Raw genomic sequence first — 27,463 nt, forward strand, 5'->3', positions numbered from 1 at the left:
TTAAAGATGTGAAAACTCCTGTAAATTCCCTCAAGAATGGTAAGATAAATCACTTGTGAAAATCAAATAAACATATCAAAATTAACAGTTTTAAGATAACTGAGATTTCACTGTACTGCATTTAGCAGATGTGCATAGATGTCATGACAAAGAAAGTTTTTTTTTGAAAAACTATTTCTCAGACATTTGTCAGGCTTCACCAAGTTTTTTTTATTAATCACTAGAAGGCATATCAGTCATGTGATATATACACCACTGTTATTCCCATTTTATAGCTAGGTAAGAAAACTGACATACAGAAGGTAGGTCATTTGCCTAGGTGACACAGCTAGTAAGGAAAGAAGCTTATATTGAATGCAGATTATCTTGGCTTCAAGAATATATTCATAGATAGATCTTTTTTTCAAAATTTAAGTCCCATTAAATGTTTTCTAATCTCTATTTTTTTCAATGCATACCTTTGATTATCTAATCAGAATACAGGCATTTACAGGGCCAGCACTTGGCACAGTAGGTTGAGCCGCCACCTGCGGTGCCTGCATCTCAAATGGATGCCAGTTCAAGTCCCAGATGCTCCACTTCCAATCCAGCTCTCTGCTAAAGGCCTGGGAAAGGATGGGAAGATGGCCCAAGTGCTTGGGTCCCTACACCCACATGGGAGACCCAGAGGAAGCTTTTGGCTGCTGACTTTGGATCAGCACAGCTCCAGCCACTGTGGCCGTTTGGAGAGTGGGACAGTAGATGGAATGTCTCTCCCTCCTTCTCTCTCTCTCTGTAACTCTGCCTCTCAATTAAATAAATAATTCTTTAAAAAAAATAAGCATTTACATAAAAAATTACAGATCTGATACTCTTTTTTTTTTTTTTTTTTTTTGAAAGGCAGAGTGGACAGTGAGAGAAAGAGACAGAGAGAAAAGTCTTCCTTTGCCGTTGGTTCACCTTCCAATGGCCGCTGCGGCCGGCGCATCGCATTGATCCAAAGCCAGGAGCCAGGTGCTTCTCCTGGTCTCCCATGCGGGTGCAGGGCCAGAGGACTTGGGCCATCCTCCACTGCATCCCGGGCCATAGCAGAGAGCTGGCCTGGAAGAGGGGCAACCGGGACAGAATCCGGCGCCCCGACCGGGACGAGAACCTGGTGAGCCAGCGCCACAGGCGGAGGATTAGCCTATTGAGCCGCGGCACAGGCCAGATCTGATACTTTTATACTTGGCTCTACAAGCTCAATAGTCTATCCCTTGTTCTGACACCAAAATCATTTAATCTTGACTACAAAACAGGCTATAGATTCATAAGGGTAAGGGGACAGGATTAGAAAAGTCTATTATGAAATTCATAATAATTTAAATTTTAAACTAGTTTAAAACTGTACTCTTTTGAAACTGAGCACATATTTGGCAAAAAATTAATATCCTTTTCCTCCATAAAATTTTCCAGTGTGGTGTTGTATATCATTTAAAAAACAGATTTGGACTGAATCCCATCCACATCCCATCATCCATTAATAAATACAGAAATACATATATTATTTTTTTTCTCAACCAAGTTTTACTTTCAATTTTTATTTTATTTTATTTTTTAAAGTATCAGTTCTTTTACATTTCTAAGTGCAATTTACTTTAAGGGACTCTTCAACATCTTCTATTTTCAAAACTTCATCCTAAACCTTCTGGGATTTAAAACACTAATTAAAATGCTTTTTTTGAACTTATAGAAAGTTAGAAATATTTTTAATTAAATGACAAACACATTAAATCAAATGTGTGAGATGCAGCTAAAACAGTGCTTGAAAAGAAGTCTGTCATTTCAACACCTGTCCTTTTAAAAGATCAGTGCAAAATTGAGTTTTTAAGCCTGTTTAAGAACAGCAAATAAATTATTCCCAAATCATGTTTAAGAAAATTTTAATTATAGTACATATTAAAGAATTAAATGAGCAAATAAAGTCAAAAGTTAGGGCTGGCATTATAGTGTAGCTGCCGCCTATATCATGCCAGCATCCCATATGGGCAGTTGGTTCATGTCCAGGGGGCTTCTCCACTTCCAATACAAATACTTCCAATACAACTCCCTGCTGGTGTGCCTGGGAAAACAGAGGAGGGATCACACAAACAAGACTAGTGTCTGCTAATACTAACTGATAGAATAAAAAAGGGAGAGAACGATCCAACATGGGAAGCGGCACACACAACAGACTCATAGAATGGCAGATGTCCTAAACAGCACTCTGGCCTCAGAATCAGCCCTTAAGGCATACAGATCTGGCTGAAGAGCCGATGAGAGTATTTTAGGCATGGAAAGCCAAGACACTCTGGCGCAAAAAAAAAAAAAAAAAAAAAAAACTAAATGAAAGATCTCTGCGAGTGAGATCCCAGTAAAAAGAACAGGGCCATCAAAGAAGGAGGTACCTTTCTCTAAAGGGAGGAGAGAACTTCCACTTTGACTATGACCCTATCGGAATAAGATCAAAGTCGGCAAAATCAAAAGGCTTCCATAGCCTTGGCAACTCATGACAAGAGCATAGGGAATTTTCTGACGCCATAAACAAGAGTGTCAAACTGTTAAGTCAACAACAGGCGTCACTGTGTACTTACTCCTCATGTGGGATCTCTGTCCTTAATGTGTTGTCCAATGTGAATTAATGCTATAACTAGTATTCAAACAGTATTTTACACTTAATGTTCTGCGTGGGTGCAAACTGAGGAAATCTTTACTTAATATATACTAAATCGATCTTCTGTATATAAAGACAATTGAAAATGAATCTTGATGTGAATGGAAGGGGAGAGGGTGCGGGAGATGGGAGGGGTGTGGGTGGGAGGGAAGTTATGGGGGGGAAAAGCCATTGTAATCCATAAACTGTGCTTTGGAAATTATATTTACTAAATAAAAGTTAAAAAAAAAAGTATGGTAGATGAGATGGGCAAATTTCTTGAAAAATACAAGTTTCAAAGTTAACCCTGGAAGAATCTAAACCTCTAAGCAGCCCTGTAGCTTTGAATAAATTAGATGTTATCAAAAACTATAGCACAAAGAAAACTCTAAACCTGGTTTGCTTCACAAACTCTACTAAATGTTTAAGATAAAAAAATATAATAAATCATACAATAATTCCTGAAAAAACATGGGTTATACTTCCCATTTCATTTTATGAGACTAGCATTAACTCTGATGCAAAAACTTGACCAAAAACATTACAGAAAAAGTCAAAGACCAAAATTCTTCATGAATTAAAAAAATACAAAAACATTTAAAAACTAAAACCTGCAATATTTTTTAATATATCATGGTCAAGTTGGATATATCCAAGAAATTCAAGACTGGTCTGGCATTCCCATGGTCTCCTCTTCTCCCACTTGCCCACCACAGACTGCACTCAGTGATGTGCACCAAGTTAAAGACTTCTCAGGCATGGGGGACGCTGGGTGCAATAAGTAAACTACTTCACATCCTACAGGGCTGAATTTAAACTAAGTGCTTTCTTCTCTGGGCTGCTAAGGACTAACAATCATTTGCAGAAATTAAAGTGGAAGACACAACAAAATGTGCAAAACAAAGAAATGAAAACATATCTCATCTGAAAAAAAAAGCATAAACTTCTCTCTGCAAATAAGAGTAATGTTTGTTATGTAAAATTAAGAAATTTTTAAGATGCTAATATAAAGGACAAAGTTTTTATAGAAAACAGGGGAAAAGAATTTAAATTTTTTTTTTTTTTGACAGAGTGGATAGTGAGAGAGAGAGAGAGAGAGAGAGAGAAAGGTCTTCCTTTTTGCCGTTGGTTCACCCTCCAATGGCCGCCATGGCTGGCGCGCTGTGGCCGGCGCACCGCGCTGATCCGAAGGCAGGAGCCAGGTGCTTCTCCAGGTCTCCCATGGGGTGCAGGGCCCAAGCACTTGGGCCATCCTCCACTGCACTCCCGGGCCACAGCAGAGAGCTGGCCTGGAAGAGGGGCAACCAGTAAAGAATCCGGCACCCCGACCGGGACTAGAACCCGGTGTGCCGGTGCTGCTAGGTGGAGGATTAGCCTATTGAGCCGCGGCGCCGGCCAAGAATTTAAATTTAAAATCAATCCAGGAGGCACAATATCCTAATAACAATATTTATTAAAAAAAAAAAAAAAAAGAAAATCCTAAAAGAACAAAGGTTACAAAAAGGTATAAAGCAAGAAAATGTAACTTCACAGACTGAAAAGACCACTAGGTTCCTAGCACAGTGAATAAAAAAGGCTCAATATCTTGAGTATTCAGAGAATGTAATAAAGATGCAAAAAATTGGCACTGAGGTGTAATGGGTTAAGTTGCTACATGAAATGCCAGCATCCCATATGGGTACCTGGCTGTTCCACTTCCAATACAGCTCCCTGCTAATGTGCCTGGGAAAGCAGTGGATGAGGGCTCACATAATTTGGCCCCTGCACCCACATGGGAGAGCCAGATGAAGCTCCTGGCTCCTGACACCAGCCTTACCCAGCCCTGGCCATCGCGGCCCTTTGGGGAGTGAACCTGCAGATGGAAGATCTCTCTCTCTCTCTCCCCCTCTAACTCTGCTTTTCAAATAAATAAATCTTTTTTAAAAAATGTGAAAATGTCTATGAAGAGAAGGAAAAAGCCATCAGAGGTCACATACCAGGAATGAGAATGACATCAGATTTCTCAACAACAATACTAGAAGCCAAAATACAATGGAGCAATGACTTTAAAATTCACAGGGAAAATTCAATCTAAACTATAATTACTGACCCAAATTATCAATTAAGAGCCAGTTTAGAGGGAAAAAAAAAGATATTTTCCGGGAGAAAACTTTAAAGCCTTTTCCTTCCACATCTACTTTGTAAAGAAACAACTTGAGGAGCTACTCTAAAGCAAAACAATAAAGAGAAGATACCCACCAAGAATTTTCAGGAAGACTGAGGAATTCAAAGAAAATATCAAGACTATGCAATGCAGGAGGCCCAGGATACGACCAATTTAGGCTGCAGAGCTCCAAGAGAGCTACAACGAAGTACAAATGACAATGGCAGTCATCTTAAACTGGGAGAAATGTATGCTTCTAAACGGAGATGGGTAAGTAGAAGAGTATACAGAAAATTAAGCAAACAAAAACCAAAGTAATTATACACATAGTAAGCAACTTCAGGAGAAAGTAAATGTGATCATGGCTTACTAGATCTCAGTGCTAACAAATATTTACATGTTCAGAAAATGTACACACTGAACACCGATTCAAAGGAAAGCTATGTCAACACTGTGCTGGACGGGGCCGGCACGTGGCGCAGCGGGTTAAAGCCCTGGCCTGAAGCACTGGCATCCCATATGGGCACCAGGTTCTAGTCCCGGTTACTCCTCTTCCAAACCAGCTCTCTGCTATGGCCTGGGAAAGCAGTAGAAGATGGCTCAAGTCCTTGGGCCCCTGCACCCACGTGGGAGACCTGGAAGAAGCTCCTGGCTCCTGGCTTCGGATCAGCGCAGCTCCGACTGTTGCGGACATCTGGGGAGTGAACCATTGGACGGAAGACCTCTCTCTCTCTCTGCCTCTCCTCTCTCTGTATAACTCTGACTTTCAAATAAATAAATAAATCTTAAAAAAAAATTAAAAAAAAAAACACTGTGCTGGAAAGATGAGGGGGATGGACATGGACAGATACACACACACACATGCCCAAGGCTGAGTGTGCAAGAGAGGGCATAACAGGACAATTAATCTCTACCCCCACTGCCCATAAGACATCCGTGGATATTATATAAAAATGAAGGTGAGGGGCTAAGAAATAGTAGAATAAGCATAATATATTAAAATGCTAGAAGCAAAACAATCACCCATTAAGAACCTTCAACAGAGAAATGAGAAATGTGACCAGAAGGAGCAGGCTGGTAAGGTTTTTTTTTTTTTTGGGGGGGGGGCCTTTGGGGTGAACTCTGACTTTAAATTATATATGCTATTTTAATAAAACTAAGGTTTCAATATAAAAATCACTTTGTAAAAGTATGATAAACTGAAGAAAAGCAAAGCAAAAACTAATCTGCTATATTTCAAAGTTAAGAATTTCAACAGAAATATCTTATATTAAAACTCAAGAGAACAACTGCTAACAAAAGCAGTGTGGGAACACTAGACTCAGTACAGAGGTACTTCCGAAGTACATATCAACATTTCTCAGACTTCAAATTTCCTGCATTCTTGTAACATCCTGCCACACAAATCATCTTTTTTCCCAAACCAGCATTCTCCATATGGTTACTTAAGTTCTGTTGAGTAAGTGTCACCTCTCAGATTCAAGTGAGACGGCTTATCACGTGTATTTTCCATTCTTTACTGGGCACACACATATATACTCCAAGGCAGTTTCTTGCCTTTCACTGGTCTTAGCAATCCCCAGATGTGTTTTCAATCTCACAATGCTAGGCGGAGTATATTTTCATGGGATAGAATTTTTCTTTTTCCAACAGCACTGCCTCAGTATATTCACCAGAAATCCTCAACACCCAGGTCCCATACTAATTTGACATTTTTTGTTTGTTTGTTTTACTTATTTGACAGGTAGAGTTAGACAGTGAGAGAGAAAGAGATAAAGGTCTTCCTTTCTGCTGGTTCACCCCACAAATGGCCGCTACGGCCGGTGCGCTGCGCCGATTGGAAGCCAAGAGCCTGGTCTCCCACGTGGGTGCAGGGTCCTAAGCACTGGGCCATCCTCCACTGCCCTCCCGGGCCACAGCAGAGAGATGGACACTGGAAGAGGAGCAGCTGGGACTAGAACCCGGCGCCCATATGGGATGCCGGCACTGCAGGCGGAGGATTAGCCAAGTGAGCCACGGCACTGGCTCCCTGATTTCACATTTTTAAGTTCTTCTTTTGTTGACTGGTTGCATGCATTTTTTTAAACAGGAGTGATGATGTTACATATATAACTTGCCCATGTGAGAAACAAAAGGAACAGAACCAAAGAACACAGCTGACAATTACCTTGAATATATTAAACTAAGACTACCTTCGAACCAAGCATGGTTTCTTCCAATTTATTTCCCTTTGCCAAAATTAAAACTCATTTTTTCCACTATAACCACATATACCCAAAAATTCATTTATGCCAATGTGGGACCCTATTCCATCTTATATTATCTCCCAAATGGTAACTAAATAATTACTTCGAAACTATTACTAAACATAGTTTTAAACAGTGAACACCATTATTTAAATTTTTTGGGTTCAAATCAAAAACAGGGATATAAGAAGAAATAGGTACCTAAAAACAAAATGATTGCAACAAGTACAGTCATTAATACCTATTAAATGCAACTACAAGAGAATATGTATAAATTGGGAAAATTTCTGGTTGTTAAGCAAAAGCTAAGTATAAAGTACCTTTAAATGTATTTTAAATATATAAAAGGAGAGATATTTTCATGATTTTTTTTTCAATAGTATCCAAGGTGAAAAGAAGCAGTTAGGCTTCTATTATGGTAAATCAGCATTTTCTATGTTGGCAAAGGTACAACTGAGTAGCCCAAGGGAAAGCACCACACTGTGAGGAACAGGGTGGCTACGGGTTCAAACAACTGTCTCATCTATGTTTCGTAACTGACAATGCATCTTACTCATGTTTTACATTAATGAGGCTTGAAGTGGTTCCTGTGCGTGTTTTTTGCAATGGTCATGATGGTGTTACATATGTAACTTGCCTGAATGAGAAATGAAAGGAACAGAACCAAAAGGATCTTCTGGAGGATGGTTATGTGGAGCAGACAGTGGGTCTACATTCTTATCTGAGGATGCTCTCTCCTCGAGCCTGTCTGCAAAAATAAGATGAAACAAAACAAAAAATAAAACAAAATAAAAATGATCTTAAAATCAAAAGGGGATATAAAAGTGGAAATTAAACAAAGCAACAGCCTTTTTGAAAAATACTAGATTCAGATTTCTAATATCACGAGCACAAGGGTAACTCAAAAAGTTTGTGGAAAATGGAATTAAAAGGCAATTTTTTTTGCTGTAAAAAATCTTGAAATCCATGTAGAGTTTTGTCATAATATGCATTTTCCATAAACTTTTTAAGGACCTCTTCATATATACAGTTTCAAAATTTTTATACTAAAGTAAACTTATCTTTTCATTCTATTTTCCATGAACATTTTTAAGAACCCTCATATTTGAGAGAAGTCATGGCTTTAACACACATTTGTTACTACAAAGGCAAGTTTAACAAGATAATCATTGCTACAAGGTTTCTGTAAATACAAATGATCTAAGAACTTAGTGTAGTAAATTTAAATACTGGTAGTCTTCAACCTGTAACACAGTGCACTGAAATTAAATCCAGCTTACTAAACAAGCAGATATTTGGCAGACTGTTTCCAAAATTATATATTGAAAAAATATTGCAAATGGTCATCAACCCATGAAACAGGTAAACCCTACCTGTTTTTCAACAGCAATACAAAGTAATCCATTATATTTCACTTTATTCTTCATTTCTCATATTATTTTCTATTATCAAACCATTCACATACACAAACACATAAAGACAAAGTCTTGAACATCAACTATGTACCACGTACCACTATTCTAGGCAACTGGCAAGTAACAACAAAACAAAGACACTTGAATTCAAGCAGTTTATATGAAGAGTGGAAAAACAGACCAGCATAAGAAATTTACACAGTATGTTAATAACTAATAAAGCTACAGAGAAAAATGTGCAGAGTAAAAGGAATTAAGTCAATGGGAACAAGTTGCAGTAACAGAATGATTCTAACAGTTACGAGGTGAGCAAAGACTTGAAGGAAGTCAGGGAGTGGAAACCTGGGGAAGAACACTCAGGAAGAGGAAGAGTTGGAACAAAGACTAAGACAGGAGCAGGCCTGATATGTCAGAGGAAGAGCTGATGCATCCTAACATCCTAGTAATGATAATCTCTTCCCTATCAAACTCTCTACACAATACACTTACATTGGTTAGAACCCCCTGATTTTTGTAGAATGGTCTCCCTATCTTCTGATCTTAGCAATCAAAATTATATTACTCGGGGTTCCCTCTGCCTCCTCTCCAGGTATTTTAGGCATTCCCAAGACTAGACCTTTGGGCCACAGCTATTCAAAGAAATCCAATTCATGTTTCAGCTCACCTATAATCAATGGGTAAATTATACTGGTTCACTGAGTTCTAAGAAGGGACTGAAGGGTAGGGAGGCAGATACCAGATGGAAATGGAATTCTCTAAAAACAACACAACTTCAAAGTGAAGCAAAAGCCCCACTTTAGAGCAGCATCTCCTATGACAGTGCTTCTCAAATTTAACATGCAGATTCTGATTAGATAACTGTAGGACGTGTCCTGAGATTCTGCAGCTTCCATGAGCTCTCACAAGATCCTGATCCTGCTAGGCCAAGAAGCACACTTGAAAAAGTAAAGTCCTACAGTCTACAATATCTGAATGTATTTAATTAAATTCATTTTTAAAGCCTTTATGACAGCTTTTATAACTAAAGCAAACTTTGTGTAGCAACATGAAACTTAACGTCTAAATTTTTACTTACAATATCATTGAAACACTAGGAAATATTTTGTTGAAGCGAAGACGAGAGGTAACAAACACATCTAAGAACAGATTTATGAACAAAGAAACCTGCTAACTTAAGAGCTACTTTTCAAATCCAATACTGCAATGGCTAACAATAAAAAGTTTATCTTAGGTGATATTCAAAGATGCTAACTATTAATTCAGGAAATCCATAGCAAATGCTCACGGTACCATGAGATTTTTTTCATATATCATTGTTAAAAAAAAACTATTAAAGAGAAGTAAAGTGAAGCCTGTCTCATAGTACAACTCTCTGAAAAAGATTGGCAGATAATTTATATAACCAAGGATCTGTCGCTCCCCCTCTTCGTGGAGGAACGACACAGTACCCTGCGCTGTTCTTTTGTCTGCTCGGCCCTCCCCGGGTTTGCTGCTGGTTCTTCCCGGGTTGGCTACCGTCCCTTCCACCTCCGTGGAAGGGCGGTTCCCCCTGGCCACTTTCCCCACTTCCGCGGGGGAGCGGCACACCGCCGGCCGGCTCTCTCGGGGGCTGCACAGGTGTTCCCTCAGATAGATGTTCCTGGTGCATATTGTCTCTCTCCTCCTTTATAGTCCTCTTCCACCAATCCCAACTCTGCTACCCACACGCCGAGTACGCTGCTCTCCTCCAATCAGGAGCAGGTCCTACAGTTTATTGGTTGAACTGGAGGCAGCTGTGTAGAAGCTGTTTCCCTTCTCAGCGCCATATTGTGGGAAAGCAGATGCATAGAATAAGTCTTAATTCCAGTAACTTAGTCTAGTCCGAGTTGCTCCCCACAAGGACCCCTAATTATCATTACTGTGGTGGGAAGCTACAATCAAACTTTAAGGAGAGCTTGCCTAAGGTTCACTGAGTCATAGAGATTATCTGTGGTCATCCAGTGTGTCAGTTTCTCAATGCACTTACACAGTAACTAGAAAGACAGGAATTATGCCTTGTTATCACAGTCCTCCTAGACTCCCCCATCCTCCTTCATCTCCCAGATTCCAGTAAATGAGACAATAAGGACAAAGAAAAGGGACAGAGGGAATAACAATGAGAAAGACTAACAGAGGGATAATTATAGCACATCAATATCCAACAGCTCTGAATCCTCACACACTGGCATTTCATTTCCATCAATCCATGGTAAACTCAGGGAAAAGTACAAACAGCCCTGTTTAGTTATGACATGAATACAAACATTATCACATAGAGGTGAACAAAGTTTTAAAAGAAAGTCCCCATAAGAAAAATATAGGAGAGACTATTCTATGTAGAGTTCACTTCCCTAATTATTGTAAAACAAAGTCAGAATATATTAATAAAATTATGTTCTCGTAATTCCACAAAACATAGAGCCAACTTTTCAATGGAATATATTTCTTAAATCATTTAGATGTAAGGCTTACATAATAACCCAGACTCCAGTAGACAAAATACAAATTAAATATAGCTATATTTTTTCAAATTATCAATGATCTATAAATAAGAATTAAAGAAGGTATTATGAAAGCTACTTCTCCAATATGAAGTTACACCTAGAATGCGCTTAAGAACCATTTTCAGATGGTTTTGCTGAGAACAAAGCTTAGAACTGATTTGTCCAATATCCAACTTACCTCATCCTGCCTTCTCAAAAGGACTGTGTTGGTGAATAAAGACATTCTCAAGAATTATAATTGATACGGATGGCAAAAATTCAGATTTTAAAAATCCCAGGGCCAAAGTATATTTCATACCATTAAAACAAACTAAAAGTACTCTAAAAGCAGGGGTAGGAACCTTTTTTCTGCCAAAGGCTATCTGAATATTTATAACATCATCAACAAGCCATACAAAATTATCAACTTAAAAATTAGCCTGCTATAGTATTGAATTTCGAGTCTGGCCTGGGATTTCCTTCGCAGAGCCAGATCAAATGATTTCATGGGCCTTATACGGCCCATGCTAAAGAGTTCACTGTTCTGTTTACATAATGGCTTACAGGTTGATAAGGAAGGTTTAGCAGTGCAGTCTTCATCTGAGACTTCTGAAACTTCTAATGTAAGTGAAAAGCTCTTTCATTCTGTACGGAAGGAACAACAATAAGTCTGAAGTATTTTTAAAAAGTGAGTTAATGTTACAAGAATGTATACATTCAGATGTGTGTACCTATTTCTATGGCTCCAGAGTCATATTTGCAAAGCAACCTGTCTATCCTGGTTATCCTTCCTTTCAGCTATTCTGATGCAATTCTAAACAGAAACACAATAAATTGACCATCAACAAGAAAAGAATATTGCATTAATCATTTTAATTAACATTTTGAACTATACAACTGTTTGAACAAATGCAAGTTAAAAAATTTCCCCATATCAAATCTCTATATCCCAAATATATTAAATGTTATAATTACAAAGTTTACATGCTAATCTGGATATATTGGTACAAAAGACAATGAAAAATACAAGCTTAAAGTTTAAAAAAAACATCAAGACAAGTTTTAACATTAATGCTTAGTCTTATTTAAATGTGTTACTCTTAAATATGAACTAGTAAAAAAAATTGTGAACCACAAATAATGTTCATTTCCCTGAAAGTAAAAGAATAATTTATTTATTTAATATAAATATACTAAATATACCCTTTACCTAGTATATGAAATATATTTTTTCTTGAAGATCACTAAAAAATAAAGCTCAAAATACTACTATAATTTTTAAATTAGCTTCTAGGGTAAAAAAAAACAAGTAAAATATTTCCTAGACAGCGTACATTTTGTCTCTCATTTTTACAGAGCAGACATTTGTTTTATCAGTTAACACGCAACTTGAGGGGCTGGTGTTGTGGCACAGCCAGTTAAAACGCCACCTGCAATGCCAGCATCCCAAATCAGAGCACCAGTTTGAGTCCAAGCTGCTACTACGCTTCTGATCCTGCTGCCTACTAATGAAGCCTGGGAAGCAGTGAAAACGGCCCCTCTGCAAACCAGACCCAAATGGAGTTCCAGGCTCCTGACTCCTGGCTTCATCACGGCCCAGCCTGGGTCACTGTGGCTATCTGAAGAGTGATAAATGATCTGTTTCTCTCTTTTGTCTCTCCCTCTCTTTTTGTCACTCTGCCTTTCAAATAAATAAAATAAATCTTTAAGAGGAAAAAAAGAAAGATGCAGCTGAGATGCCAGCATCCCAAATCAGAGTGCCTAGGTTTGAGTTCTAGCTCCAGTCCCAATTCCAGCTTCCTTCTAATATGCACCCTGGGAGATAGCAGGTAATGGCTCAGTGATTGGGTCCTGCCCACCCTATGGGAGACCTGGACTGAATCCCCAGCTCCCAGGTTTTTGTGGAAGTTTAAGGGAGTGAGGGGAGTGAACTGTACCTCTCTTTCTCTCTTCCTGCCTTTCAAATAATTTAATTTATAAAATAAAATAACCATTTTACAAGTAAAACCTCAAATGGCAATGTTTTATTCTGTGATGCTCCACAACCATTACATCATCACAAGGAAATGCCCATATTTTTAAGGATCATATAAAGGTGTTCAGTTTCTCATAGAAAAGTATTTCATAAAACTATTTAATTATTTAGAAAGGGCTTTGGTAAAGTATTAATAAATACCCGTTCCAAGGGGGAAAAAAGTGCAAATATTTCACTAAGCATTTCAAATGCATTTGTTTGTTTGTTTAGGAAAAAGTCAAGGACAGGAGAACTAACCAGTAATGATCAACTGTCAGTCTGCACTGCTAGTAAGTCTTCTGTTCAGTCTTCTGAGGTTCTAGAAGAGGTCTCTTGCCATCCGTGTAATTTAAACCCTATCAAATAGTTCTAATCGTAAATACCTTCTTGCTTGTGAATGAAAGAAATGGTAAAGTTGACTTGATGCCACTGTTAAATACAACTCTGGGGGAAAAGCTTTCTAAGCTATATTCTATACACTACTGATTTCTTTATAAACCTTATTAAAGACATTTCACCTTTTCTGAACTCCTTTGTAAGGGCTCTCAGTTATTAAAGACAGACAATCTTCCATCTCCCTCCTTGCTAGCATTTCTCACTTCTGATGTTGACATGCTTGCCCCAAAACACTTCATTTCTAAATTAGCTGAGAAACTTGATAATATAGGAATAATTATATTGTTTTTACAATAATGTAGACATAATTATTTAATAATAATTTAGCTAAAGGCTACAACCCCTTGATTCAGAGCCTACAGATTTATAAGGACAGTTAAGACAGGGAAAACAGAATTTACTTGTGTTCAGGTTCCTTAAAGGTGATCCAAGTATATTTCATTTCTTCCTCCTGACAATCTTGTGAGGCAGGCATCATTCTCCCCAGTTTAAAAATCTCGATGTGGACCAACAGCAGTGACTTTCCTGAGATAAAACCCAGTTAAATGCCACTGTTTCTGGTACTGTGTGCATCAGCCCTGTGATGGTGATTCAGCAACTCCGAGATCATCAGGTGGTTTTCCAAAGCCTGAAGCTGCTCCAAGTCTGACCTTCAGCTAAAGTTCCTCCTGCACTCTCATCAGGAACCTAGTATCACTCTGTAATTAATATTACAGTGAAGTCTGAGTTCTCTTTTGGCACACATAGGTGTGCACAGATATGTATACAAATTACACCTGGGAGTCCAAGGTCAGTCACCTTGAAATTAGAAGGAAAATAAGTGGTACATGCTAAACTCAATTTTATGAAGTTAGAAACATACAGACATATTTCTTTTTCATACTTGCCTATCCCACATAAATAAAACCTAGGTACTGTTACAAATGCTAGGGAGCTCAGACTAGATTGTTATCAGGTAAAAATCAATGAGAATCCTTTACTCAGTCCAAAAACTGATTAAAAAAAAAAAAAAAACTTTTTACATAAGGAATAAGAAGTACTGACTAAACCGTACAATAAACCATACAATAAATACCATCTGTTGTTAAAATAATCCTATAAATTGTAATGATTTGCTACCTCCCCATATCATCTCTCCAAAAATAAAAAGAGAGATATTTTATTTTCTTTTTTAAAATCTTGCTTTTAGAACTACTCAATATAAAATCTGGAAAAAATGCCAAACAAAAAAGTCGTGGTTCAAGAAAAATACTTTTAATAAGATGTAAAATTGGCTTTCCTAAAGTTAACAAACTTTTATTAAAGGCTCAGAACTCATTTTTATACCTGCATTTAATCACCAAATTTAATTTTTTCATAATTATATAACCATTAAGTAAACACAAATTTAAATCCCAAACAACTATTCTTACATTCATTCAGAGCATTCATAAATTTTACACAAAATAGATACCAATTTGGAACAATGCATTTCACCTATTAAGTGTTCTTCTCCTAAGACCAGTTACCTAAATAAAACAGCAGCTGGGAACTATAAACTGGGGACTACTAAGACTTTTTCATACACAGAAGGAGTAAGACACTAGTATGTATGCCCACCTACACACATATACATACACACAAACCCTCAGAAACCTGAAAATTATCAGCGTACTCCAGAAAGGAGCTTTTTGCTCCTATTTTATAACCTACATAAAGGAACACTTCTAAAAATATGTATGCTGAGGGCGGACATATATCTATTAGGCAGTTTAAGAAAAGGCAATGATTTTGAGTAAAAACATTGAGATATCTGATTTAAAGTTGGAAAGAATTTATTTAACTTTGCCATATCAGGAAACAAAGCAGCCCTTTCATGTCACCACCCATTAAAGGGCATCACAGAACATTAACATAATGTAGTAGCCCATGTTTTCTTTCAGGCATCAAAGGGCATCTCAGACCCACAATATTTTCTATTGAGTGTGCGAGAAAACACAGCTCCAAATTATTAATAAGGAAAGGTATTAGTATCTCCCTTTTTATTTGAACATTAATTTTCCATGTTTTGGAGATGTTCTGAATTTCACTTTCATAGATAGGCAATATTTAAGTATTAGGATATCAGCATACTATAAGCAATTTTGGATTAAATAGCTACTACCAAGCAATTGATTTCTAATGCACACAACATCGTCTGATAGCGTTTATGAAAGAAGATGGCCTGAATTCTGCCCTCAAATGCACAAAAAGAATTTTCTATACATCACCTCAAAACAGTCTTTGGCCTTGCCGAGTAATTATAGACTTGTTACTTTACTGTGAAGCAAAATAAGCCTTCAAGTGTCCCTTACTTGATCTCAGAAGGTCAAATTCTCTGTCCAATAGTTCCTCTTCAGTTAACTTGGAGAAATTATCCTCTCCAAAAGGATTCCACCCTGACATATCCAGTGGGTTACTGACGTTCTTCTGATTTGTAAAATTTGTGACTGCCTCTTTATCAGCAACTGACCTATCATAATAGAGAAAGGACAAAGAAGAAAACATTAGAATGAAAAACAATTTTTACAGAGCCTTAGTTCACATTTTATAAATGCTTAGAAAACCAGATTACTTTATAATAGTGGCCATGACAGATGAGCCTTCATGGTAGATGAAGGAGAGAGAGAATACTTGGCCTGTGGACCACCTCCAGAGGGCACACTGGCTCCTTCATCGTAAAGGGACACTAGCTGTGTACTCTGGGCAAACAAAAAGTAACAGTATCTACCTTGCAGGGTAACTGAGATTAAATTATTTTCCATATATAAAGCAAGAGAACAATGTGGAGTAAAGAAGCACTCAATATAAATGATCTGTTTTTATCACAGCAAACAAGTCTTAAAGTGAAAACCAGTTACCGTACCAAGTAGTCTCACTCCAAAATCACTACTAGTACTGTACAATGACCAAATATCCTGGCTATGTGCAGAAACCACAGTAAGTTTCCTTCTGACAGAGATACAGTTACCAACAAACTGCTGGGATTGCTTTATGAATCAGCCAAAGTTAAATGAGGTTATTTTGTATAATAAATAATCCATGATATATAAAGTAACTATAGTCTGAGGCTCAAGACCACTGGCTCCATGGAAGTTGTCTTACGGCCCTCCTGTCTTCTAAGGGAAGATGAGCCCAAAGATTTCTTTACCCAGAGTCCCTGGGTACCTCTCATCGGTCCAGTCTAGAAACATAGCCTGGGAATGAAGCAATATAACAAAGCTGTCAAGTTCCAGAGCCGCTAACAGTGACAGTGGAGGGAGTATCTCAGCTGTGCAAGCCTTGATTCATCCCATTAAATTCACTTTCTCAATGGCAGTTCACTGCCATTGCCACCATATAGGTCTTAGAAGGGAGTAAATGTCCATAGAATTCCTTAGTCCAAGAAGCCTCAGTATACCTGAGCCAAGAATAGAACGTTTAAATATTTACTGAAGGCCAGAGTCTAACAGAAGAAAATCCACACAGCAATTTACCTAAACGTAGATGGACTTGCTGAGTAAATAGAACTTAGATACCCTCATAAGAAATAAAATTCTGTTTACCACTCATTTAAGAATGTATTAATTGCCAGGGGTAAGTAAGCCAGCCTTCACGTGACACAACTCCATCTCTCATTGCGAAACTATCTTTACAGACTTTCAGAGTCCTCAAACCACAGATCAGAAAGGGGAAAACTCCAAAGAGACGGGCATTCCTACTCCTGTCTGCCAACAACCTCACACAGAAATGGCTGATTCCCTATTGAAATCACCCTCCTCCCATGCATGGAATGAATTTATGGATTCTTCTTGGAAGACTGTATTCCAATGGATACAGTTTAAACAGGAATGAAAATATGTGCACAGTTCTCTGACACTCCTCCCTTCAAACGGTGAAACCTATTCCCATCTTTATCATTTCCTACTCTACTTGCAATTTTTGCTCTACCTACACAGCACTTTCTTAATAAATTAATAGCACTATTATAAATAATAAAAGGAAAACATGACATAGACTTCAAAGAACTAGAATCACTAAAACATAAACTCTGAAATACCAGTTCTCAGAGGGCATTGTGGTAGAGAGGTTACATCGGCACTTGGGAGGTCTATATCCTATTATCAGAGCGCCAGTTTCAGTACAGACTATTCTGCTTCTGATTCAACTTCCTGCTAATGCACACTCTCAGAGGCAGCAGCTGATGGCTCAAGTGCTTGGGACCCTCTCTGCCACCCAGTGGGAGACTTGGATGGAGTTCCTGACCCCTAGCTTCAGCCTGCAGCCCCAGCTATCATGGGCATTGAGAAGGAAGGACACGAACAAACAGATGGAAGATGAATTTCTCTCTCTCCTTCTTCCTCTCCTTCTCCCTCTCCATCTCTCTCTTTTCTTTTTCACTGTGTTGCTCAGCCTTTCAAACAAATAAACTTAAAAATTACAAGCAGTAATCTTAATAAATCCTAGAAAAGACATACCCAAAATTAATTCCTCTGGTTAAAAATGGAAGAATTTCCCTCACTTAAAAATGGGATAGTCTACTCAATGTTCAGTTTAGCATATAAATGAGACTGTTTTATTCATTAAATGAGTGTTCTCTTTTACTTTTGATACTAATTAGCATCAAAACACCACTTAAACCTAGTATATGGGCCAGCGCCTCCGCTCACTAGGCTAATCCTCCACCTGCAGCACCGGCACCCCGGCACCCCGGGTTCTAGTCTTGGTTGGGGCTCCGGATTCTGTCCCAGTTGCTCCTCTTCCAGTCTAGCTCTCTGCTGTGGCCCGAGAAGGCAGTGGAGGATGGCCCAAATGCTTGGGCCCTGCACCCACATGGGAGACCAGAAGGAAGCACCTGGCTCCTGGCTTCAGATAGGCGCAGCGTGCCAGCCACAGTGCACCAGCCGTAGCAGCCATTTGGGGTGTGAACCAACGGAAGGAAGACCTTTCTCTTTGTCTCTCTCTCTCACTGTCTAACTCTGCCTGTCCCAAAAAAAAAAAAAAAAAAACCTAGTATATGTAGTGGGAGAGTACAAAAGATAACCCACTGTGGCTCAGTGGGTTAATGCCCTGGCCTGAAGCGCCGGCATCCCATATGGGTGCTGGTTCTAGTCACAGCTGCTCTTCTTCTGATCCAGCTCTCTGCTATGGCCTGGGAAAGCAGTAGAAGATGGCCTAAGTGCTTGGGCCCCTGCACCCATGTGGGAGACCCAGAAGAAGCTCCTGGCTTCAGATCTTCAGATCGGCACAGCTCTGGCCATTGCAGCCAATTGGGGAGTGAACCATCTGATTGAAGACTTCTCTTTCTCTCTCTGTGTGTAACTCTTTCAAATAAATAAATCTTAAAAAAAAAGATATTAAACTGGTACAGCATATATACACTTAAGTACACTTCATATTCTAAAAGACTATCATCTTCTGGAAGCAAAGTTGTGTTTCTGATAATAATGGAGTAATGAACAGGGAATCCTTTATGACAAAATCCGTGTTAGTGTTCCATAGCAAATGCACTATCTCGACTCTAATCTGTCATAAAGAAAAGTTGGGTATCCAAAGATCTGAGGCAAACAAGCATGTAAGGTGCAGATGCCTACTCATGTGAATTACTATAGCACTTCCTACCCTACTCTCACTTCTAGTGACACTGTTCATGAGACCACAAGTCTGGTATATCAGATACACATTTTTTCCTAATTTCTATATGACTACTATTTTTTTTTAAAAAATGGATTACCAATAAATCATCTTGCATTCCCCGGCTGGATATTTGTTTTATTCTGCTACTGTAAAGTTATTTTTTTTTTTAATTTTTTTTTTTTTGACAGGCAGAGTGGACAGTGAGAGAAAGAGAGACAGAGAGAAAGGTCTTCTTTTGCCATTGGTTCACCCTCCAATGGCCGCCGCCACCCGCGCGCTGCGGCCGGCGCACCGCACTGATCCGATGGCAGGAGCCAGGTACTTATCCGGGTCTCCCATGGGGTGCAGGGCCCAAGCACTTGGGCCATCCTCCACTGCACTCCCTGGCCACAGCAGAGAGCTGGCCTGGAAGAGGGGCAACCAGGACAGAATCTGGTGCCCCGACCGCGACTAGAACCCGGTGTGCCGGCGCCGCAATGCGGAGGATTAGCCTAGTGAGCCGCGGCGCCGGCCCGCTACTGTAAAGTTATGTTACTGCAGGATGGGGAGGATGGAGCAGGAAAGGGGTGATGGTTTGAAGGGTAGAAATATTTACAGACTAGGCCATAGGAGGGTAGCAATGTAGAACTTCCTACAAAAAACTCTGCTCCAGCAGCATTTGGTGCCTCAATACTACTTCATTAATATTACTAAACCAACTTGATGTCAGATTACACTCATATGTTAAGTACAGTATCTTCTCAAACAATTTAAAAAGAGCTCTCTGCAAGCAAATGTTAGTGCTAACGACTAAATGAGTTGAAGATGAAAACAAGTTAAATGTCTGTCTCTGTGTATAGGGATGAGTAGGTGTTAAGAACCCATGTCATTCTTAGAAACAGAGGGTCATTTTATTGGTTAAAATAAATACATCCTTTTCTTTCCCAAGGATCCACTAAAATTTCTACTCTTCCACTGTGTTACTTACCATTAATAAAACAACTGAAGAATAATACTGCATTTTATTTCAGTAACAGTTAAAATAATGTCCTATATGCATAAATGATCTTAGTTCTTATAACTGTCCTGTTGAATCCACTGATGATAACTAATTATCCTGAAACTTAGGAGTTTTAGGCAATAGGGGCAGGTGTCTGGCCTAGTACTCAGAGCACCAGTTGTGACCCAGCATTGCATATCAGACTACCTGGGTTCAATGCCCAGCTACAGATCCAGACTCCAGCTTCCTGCTGACACAGACCCTGGGAAGCAGCAGTGATGGCTCAAGTAGCTGGGCCCAGGTCACCCAAGTGGGAGACCTGGACTGAGTTCCTGGCTCCCAGTTTCAACCCAGCCCAGTCCCAGCCAGTGCAGGTATCTGAGAAGTGAATCAGTGGGTGGGGAGCTTCTGCCTCTCAAATAAGTAATTTTTAAAACACTTACTTTCTTACACACTTTCATTAGGTCAGGAATTTGGGGAGTGCCTTAGCCAAGTCACTGTGCCTGGTATGACTGGGTCGGCAATACTTGCCTCGTTAGATCTGTTTTACAAAACGGTTCACTCACAAGGCTGTGCAAAAATCCTGTCTCCTGACAAGCAGATTTCTAACTAGTACAACAGTCTCACGGATATATTAAACTAAAGAATATTGAGAATATCCTATTTTTAATGAGGAAAACCAGTTTCTTATCACTGTGGGGCTCATTTTCAGATATGTCTCTTCTTCAAACTTGGAGATTACTGCTTGCACTTCATAGTTTATATTTTAGTGACTCTAATTTGTTTAAAATGTATAATATTGGGGCTGTCACTGTGGCCTAACAAGTTGGGTTTCCACCTGCAGTGCCGACATCCCATATGGGTGCCAGTTTAAGCCTCAGTCACCCCACTTTCAATCCAGTACCCTGCTAATGTGTCTGGGAAGGCGGCAGAAGATGGCCCAAGTGCTTGGGCCCCTGCACCTATGTGGGAGACCCAGATGAAGCTCCTGGCTCCTGGCTTCAGTCTGGCCCAGCCCCAGCCACTGCAGCCATTTGGGGAGTGAACCAGAGGATGGAAAATTTCTCTGTCTCTCTTCCTCTCTCTGTAACTCCTTCAAATTAATAAAAAAAATGTTTAAAAAATTATTTATATGAAAGTTTGTACTTGTTTAAGCCAAATTATATAAACTTTATGAGTAAATAGGCAAATTATTTTAAAGTAATACTATATACAAAATAAACTTGTCTACAAAGATTATTTATTTTAAACTACTAAAGCAGCTTGTTAACTTTTTGTTTCTACTTAAATTACAAAGAATGCAAATATGTAAGCCAAAAATTTATTCAGCCATGCATGCAGCTGGATGTTGCTAAGCCTTATCCACAACAGCAGTTAGCAGAACTAACTGACAGGAATGGGAGGGAAGATGGGGATGCAAAAGGACACGAAAGAACTACGGGGAGGGAAGAGGCAGTTCCATGGAAAAATGAGCAATAAATTAATTCAAGAGCCACTTAATAACCCCATTGAATATTTGCATCCACTTCCACAACATCACTTTGCATTCACAGGAAAAACACTTGCCTACTGGCACTGTAAGAGGAGTCCACTGTGGTTGCAAGCTGAGCTGGATGTGAGGAAGGGTAGGTGACTAAGGCTGGTGAGAACTCTTGAGGGGAGGTGAGGTACTCGGGTGACGCCTGTTGCTGAGACTGCTGGTGCTGAGCCAGCATCTGCTGCTGCAAGAAAGCCTGCTGATATTGCTGCACCTGAAACAAGAAAGACATCACACACAACAGTGCTCAAGTCACGGAGGCATCAGCAGCGTCACAGTCCAAGTGCCACTTCCCTTCCTTTCCCCGTGGATGACAAAATCAGAAACCATTTATAATTTCACAGAGTAGCTCTACTGCCAGAAACCCAACGTGAGGAGAAATAAATCTACTCAAAAAGTGGTGAAGCTAGGCTCCCCTGATGAGATTCAGAAATCCATCTTTAAATATTTTAACAAAGAAATGAAAGAGCAGAGTCACTGGTACGGCAGTAGCTATTTAAAAAACTATTCTCTGAAGCAAACGCACTTTCTGGTGGGTTTAACTTTTAACTTGTCTATTCAAAAGATATCTGCTGAATGGAGGAAACCTATGACAGATTGCAGGCAACAGATCAGTCCCCTTCTACTACACAAGTACGTGATCAGGCAGTTACAACGTCCATATTCAGGTACCACTGTTCAGCACAATTTAAGGCTCCTGGGAAAATACTGGCTTTGCTAAAATAAATGACTAAATCAGGGTAATGTTGATGTGTGCTCCACTACTATAATGCATACTCAGAGAAGCGTCTCACACTTACCATCGCAGGATACTGTGATGCAGAAGGCTGCGGCTGAGAGGCTGAATGCATTAAAAACTGTTGTTGAAGCATCTGCTGCTGCTGCATTGCATGTTGATACTAGACGCAGGGAAAAAACCAAACCAATCATTGTTACTCATGGCTTTATCCCGCCAGAGTCCTTTTTTAAAGCACTGATTTCACCATAACAATTATTTGGAACATCAGCAGTCATTCACCAATATAAAACAGCCTGTAAGTGACTATTCCTTTATATGCTTATGAAAATTGATTTCAAAATTATCAAAAAAAAAAAAGAGAGATTTCTTGAAAGCTATGTTCAGCACAGTTCAAGGATGTCTGAAAGAAAGATAACCCTAAACATATATGGCTCCTTTTCCTAGCTGATGATGAACCCTAAAGTGACTTCTGGCCAGAACCCAGCACGGTAAATCCCCACTTCTCTCCAGCTCCTCCTCAATGAAGTCCTCGTCCACCCCATGGCACCACTTACTACCTGCTCTCTGAGTCTATCAATCAAAAGTAGAGGTTACCATAGGTCAATTTAAAACTTTTTAAAGGAAATCACAAATAGTTCTGCTGAGGTAACAGAACAGAACGTCAGTTCATCTTTTTCCTATGTCCCTCAAAATTCTAAATGCTGTTCTTTGCCCTTATAAAAGAAAAAATTTTAATAAAAACCATAAGATAATATCACTTCAGAGAAGCCTAATACTACCTTTCTAACAATATTATCATTAGTCTGTGAACTCAAAATGCAACCTAAAACAGATACTACTTGTCATCAACTGCAATGTCCATTTGTTTAACAGAGTACTCTTTAGGTATCTCACCAAACAAAAAACTAATACATAGTCCATAATAATTAGCAAACTGGGGAAAATACTTACAGGAACATAGATCAAGGTACCCAGAATCACGGTGTGGGGAGGAGGATTTAATGACATTCAAGTGATGCATCAATGTCCTTACTTAAAGAACAATAAAAACATTACCTGCTGCATATAAGCATCCTGAAGTAGCTGATGGTGCTGTGGCTGCTGGTGCGCCCCGCGTGGCTGTAGATGCAGCTGCTGTAACCTCCAGTCTCCCTGCTGTAGTTGCTGAAGGACTCTGTGCTGCTGTGGCGGCGGCTGCGAAGGCTGCTGAGGCAGGGCCTGGCCCAGTAAAACCTCAGGGCCATTTCCAGGTCTTAGTGCTCCTAAAACGGGTTTCCAAAAATGTCTATCAACACATTAAAAAGCTCAACAAAATGGCTACACTTCAAACAATTCATTTCAATAATAATTTAACTGGCCGGCGCCGTGGCTCAATAGGCTAATCCTCCACCTAGTGGCACCGGCACACCGGGTTCTAGTCCCGGTCGGGGCGCCGGATTCTGTCCCAGTTGCCCCTCTTCCAGGCCAGCTCTCTGCTGTGGCCAGGGAAGGCAGTGGAGGATGGCCCAAGTGCTTGGGCCCTGCACCCCATGGGAGACCAGGAGAAGCACCTGGCTCCTGCCATCGGATCAGCGCAGCGCGCCGGCCGCAGTGCGCCAGCCGTGGTGGCCATTGGAGGGTGAACCAACGGCAAAAGGAAGACCTTTCTCTCTGTCTCTCTCTCTCACTATCCACTCTGCCTGTCAAAAAAAAAATAATAATAATAATAATAATAATAATAATAATTTAACTAAGGTGTACATACCTTATAACAGAGCAACTTCCATCAGCATGTAAGTCTAAAGGTGTTATTTACTGTAATTCTAAATACTCAGGGAACTTAATTATGTCATCTACAATTCTGAACAAATGAAAATCTTAGAAAAATTGCATGTTTCATGCTTTCCTCAAGAACACACCAGTCATGTCATATTCTGTGTTCAACTATATCATATTATGAGTAGGTGTCTTTGCTAATATGATTTTCTCAAGTTAGACTGCCATTTCCCACCTACTGAAATGTTATTATCCTTTAAAGTTTAGCTCAATCTCTCTTCCTTTGTCCCTCATCTAATGCTTCTATTTTATATATTACATTTCATTCCATCTTACACATTTTAATGGAAAAGCTATTGCAGAAATGGGACCCAAGTCCTTGAGGGGATGCCTTACTCTTTAGACCCAAAGAATCTTCTATGTAACAGATTCTCAATAAAACGCACACTACAATGAGTCCATTAACACAATCTCTTAAATGGATATTTAGAATCCACTTGTTACTCTTGGAAAATCCAATAAACTTTTTAAATTAGTTACAAAGATATAAACATCAGAAAAGATGAGACTAAATACAGTATAATCTCTATAGTCTTCCAAAACTATTCCTAATTTAAAATACAACTACTCCATATTAGGGGTGAAGGGAGAAGTGGATGAACTGTGCAAAGAGAAAGAGAAGGAACTTTGTCATTGATATCAACAGTTTCAAATCTCCCCAGGCCTAAGTACTAATAGCTCTAAGAAAAGTTTTATAACTATTTTTTAAATATATTTATTTTATTTATTTGAAAGGTAGAGTTACAGAGAGAGTAAGAGAGAGAAAGAGATCTTCCATCTGCTGGTTCACTCCCTGAATGGCTACAATGGCTATAGAGCTGGGCCAATCCAGAGCCAGGAGCCAGGAGCTTCTTCTGAGTCTCTCACATGGGTGCAGGGGCCCAAACATTCAGGCCATCTTCTGCTGCTTTCCAAGGCCATCAGCAGGGAGTTGGATCAGAAGCAGAGCAGCTGGGACTCAAACTGGCACCCATATGGGATGCTGGCGCCACAGGCAGAGCCTTAACCTCCTACAACACAGCACAGGTCCCATAACTATTTCTAATTATATATATAAAAAAAGGATACATGCCCATTTTAATTATTCTCAGAAATATTTATAAAAATACAAGGAAGAAAATGAAAATAACAATTGTACCACACAGACATAACTTGATATTTAAGTGTGAAAGAGTCAGGTCATTCCCTGATTATCCACTTACTACTCAGGGTCTTGATGTCTAGCCGAGCAATGTTCACTGCCAGAGCCCCACCTCCAGCACAGCAGTACCAAGTTATGACTGATGAGCCCTACACCTCACCTAACCAACTCTGACTTTGCTTTAGTGTCACCAGGCAAAGGAGAGAGCTCAAGCCATAACCAAAGAGCACCAGAACACCCTCAATCAACATCACAGCAATTTCACATAAAAGAATGCTTTCAAATACATCACAATTATCCATATTATTATTCTCCCTTTTGTAAATGATAACTCTAAGCCCAAGAAATGAATTCACCAAAAGATCAAATAAAAATAAGTAAGAACAGAAATCTAAATACAAAATTAGGCTTGATCTAATATAGACCTCATTTTTTTAAGACTTACTTTATTTGAAAGGCAGAGTTACAGAAGGAGAGAGGAAGAGACACAGAGAGATCGTCCATCTGCTAGTTCACTCCCAAAGTGGCCACAATGGCCAGGGCTGGGCGAGGCTGAAGCCTGGAGCCAGGAGCTTTATCTGGATCTCCCACATAGGTAGCAGGGTCCCAAGTATCTGGGTCATCTTCCACTGCTTTCCCAGACACATTACCAGGGACTGGATTGGAAGTAGAGCAGCTGGGGCTCAAACCAGTGACCATATGGGATGCTGGCATCACAGGAAGCAGATGATGGCTCAAGCTCTTGGTTTTCTGCCACCCATATGTGAAACCTGGGTGGAACTCCTGGCTCCTGGCTTCAGGAACATTGAGGCGCGGGTCAAGCCACTGCCTGTGACTATGGCATACTATATGAGTACCCATTCAAATCTCAGTTGCCCAGCTTCCTATCCAGCTCCCTACTAACGCGCCTGAGATGGCAACATAAGATGGCCTAAAGACTTGGGCCCTTGCCACCTATGTGAGAGACACGGATGGAGTTCCTAGTTTCGGGCTTCAGGCATGGCCCAGCCCCAACCATTACAGCCAATGAGAGAGTGAACCAGTAGATGGAAGACCTAGCTATCCATCTTTCTCTTTCCCTCTCTCTTTTTCTCTTTCAAATCTTTTTTTAAATGTTCATGACAACACTATTAATAATAGCAAATATCAGAAAAACCTAGTTACATAGATATATTCACAGTATAAAGATCTACTAAAACTACACAGTTGATCTATATGCTCTGCTAATCAAAGCTTTCCAAAATATACTAAGCAAAAAAAAAAAAAAAATCAAGTTGCAAAAAAGTAGAATAGGAATGACTTATGTTAAAGACAACCACAATTATTCCTATCTGTATAGATACATGCAAGAAAATGAAGGACCAGTGTGGTGGTGCAGCGGTTTGACGCCACTGCTTCCAATGCCGGCATTTCTGAGAGCATAGGTTCTAGTCACAGCAGCTTTGCTTTCAATCCAGCTCTCTGCTAATGCACCTGGGAAAGCAGGGGAAGATGGCCCAAATGCTTGGACCCTGCCACTCACATGAGAGATTCGGATGGAATTCTAGACTCCTGGCTGCCAGGACCCAGACCTTGTGGCCATCTGTTGAGTGAACCAGTGGATTGAAGATCTCTCTCTGTTCTCTCCCTCTCTCTCTCTCTCTGTCTCTCTTTCCAACTCTTTCAAACAAATGAATCTTAAAATTAAAAAAATATATATACGAAAGAGGGCTAGGAGGGTGTACACTTCTGGCTGCTGGTTAACTCAAAGGGAAAGGAGAGAGATGTTAAAAATACAAGGCGGGGGAGGGAGTATAATTTTTCCAACTTAAGCTGGAACCACGTAAGAAAAAGAAAAGAGCAAGCAGCCCTGACACAGGAACAGGCCTGTCACTCATGGCTAGGCCTGGGGCACTCTTGCTGAGCAGTTTCACACAGAACCAACCTCAGACAAGACCACTCTGAATGCCAAGAGTCAAGACCACTCCATAACTCTGTCTGAATACAGACAAAATCATGAACACTGGCCAAACCACAGAAATGATCCAGCATCCCCTGCCTTACCTCACGTGCCTAAATACTGCTTCTTTACATTAGAACCCTTAGCCTCCCTCCTTCAAGTTAAGGTTTATTCAGATACCTGATCCTATCATGCCCCCATTTCTGCTAATATCCAATACAGAGCAAAACCCAGTTTCCGTAAAGCCACCCTCAAGTTACTCAAGCCCAAATCCTTTAGCAAGCCTTTTCAATTTCCATCTTACCGAGATACTC

General features: G+C 39.7%; 1 protein-coding gene across 2 annotated transcripts in view; it reads right to left on the reverse strand.

Annotated features, from left to right (window-relative positions):
* Positions 1-27,463, reverse strand: part of BMP2K (BMP2 inducible kinase) — a 151,023-nt gene that overhangs the window by 22,943 nt on the left and 100,617 nt on the right. Inside the window, exons 11-15 of one of the 2 annotated variants that reach the window (XM_002716997.6) lie at positions 23,311-23,516; positions 22,316-22,414; positions 21,545-21,729; positions 15,699-15,856; positions 7,677-7,787 (exon numbers count right to left, since the gene is read on the reverse strand). In XM_002716997.6, coding sequence (XP_002717043.1) covers positions 7,677-7,787; positions 15,699-15,856; positions 21,545-21,729; positions 22,316-22,414; positions 23,311-23,516 — 759 coding nt within the window. The remainder of the gene's footprint in view (positions 1-7,676; positions 7,788-15,698; positions 15,857-21,544; positions 21,730-22,315; positions 22,415-23,310; positions 23,517-27,463) is intronic. The other variant, XM_008267688.5, reaches the window with a different exon arrangement.

The sequence above is a fragment of the Oryctolagus cuniculus genome, chromosome 8 (assembly GCF_051225735.1).
Source record: "Oryctolagus cuniculus isolate XC-2025 breed Fujian yellow rabbit chromosome 8, ASM5122573v1, whole genome shotgun sequence".
Lineage (NCBI taxonomy): Eukaryota > Metazoa > Chordata > Mammalia > Lagomorpha > Leporidae > Oryctolagus > Oryctolagus cuniculus.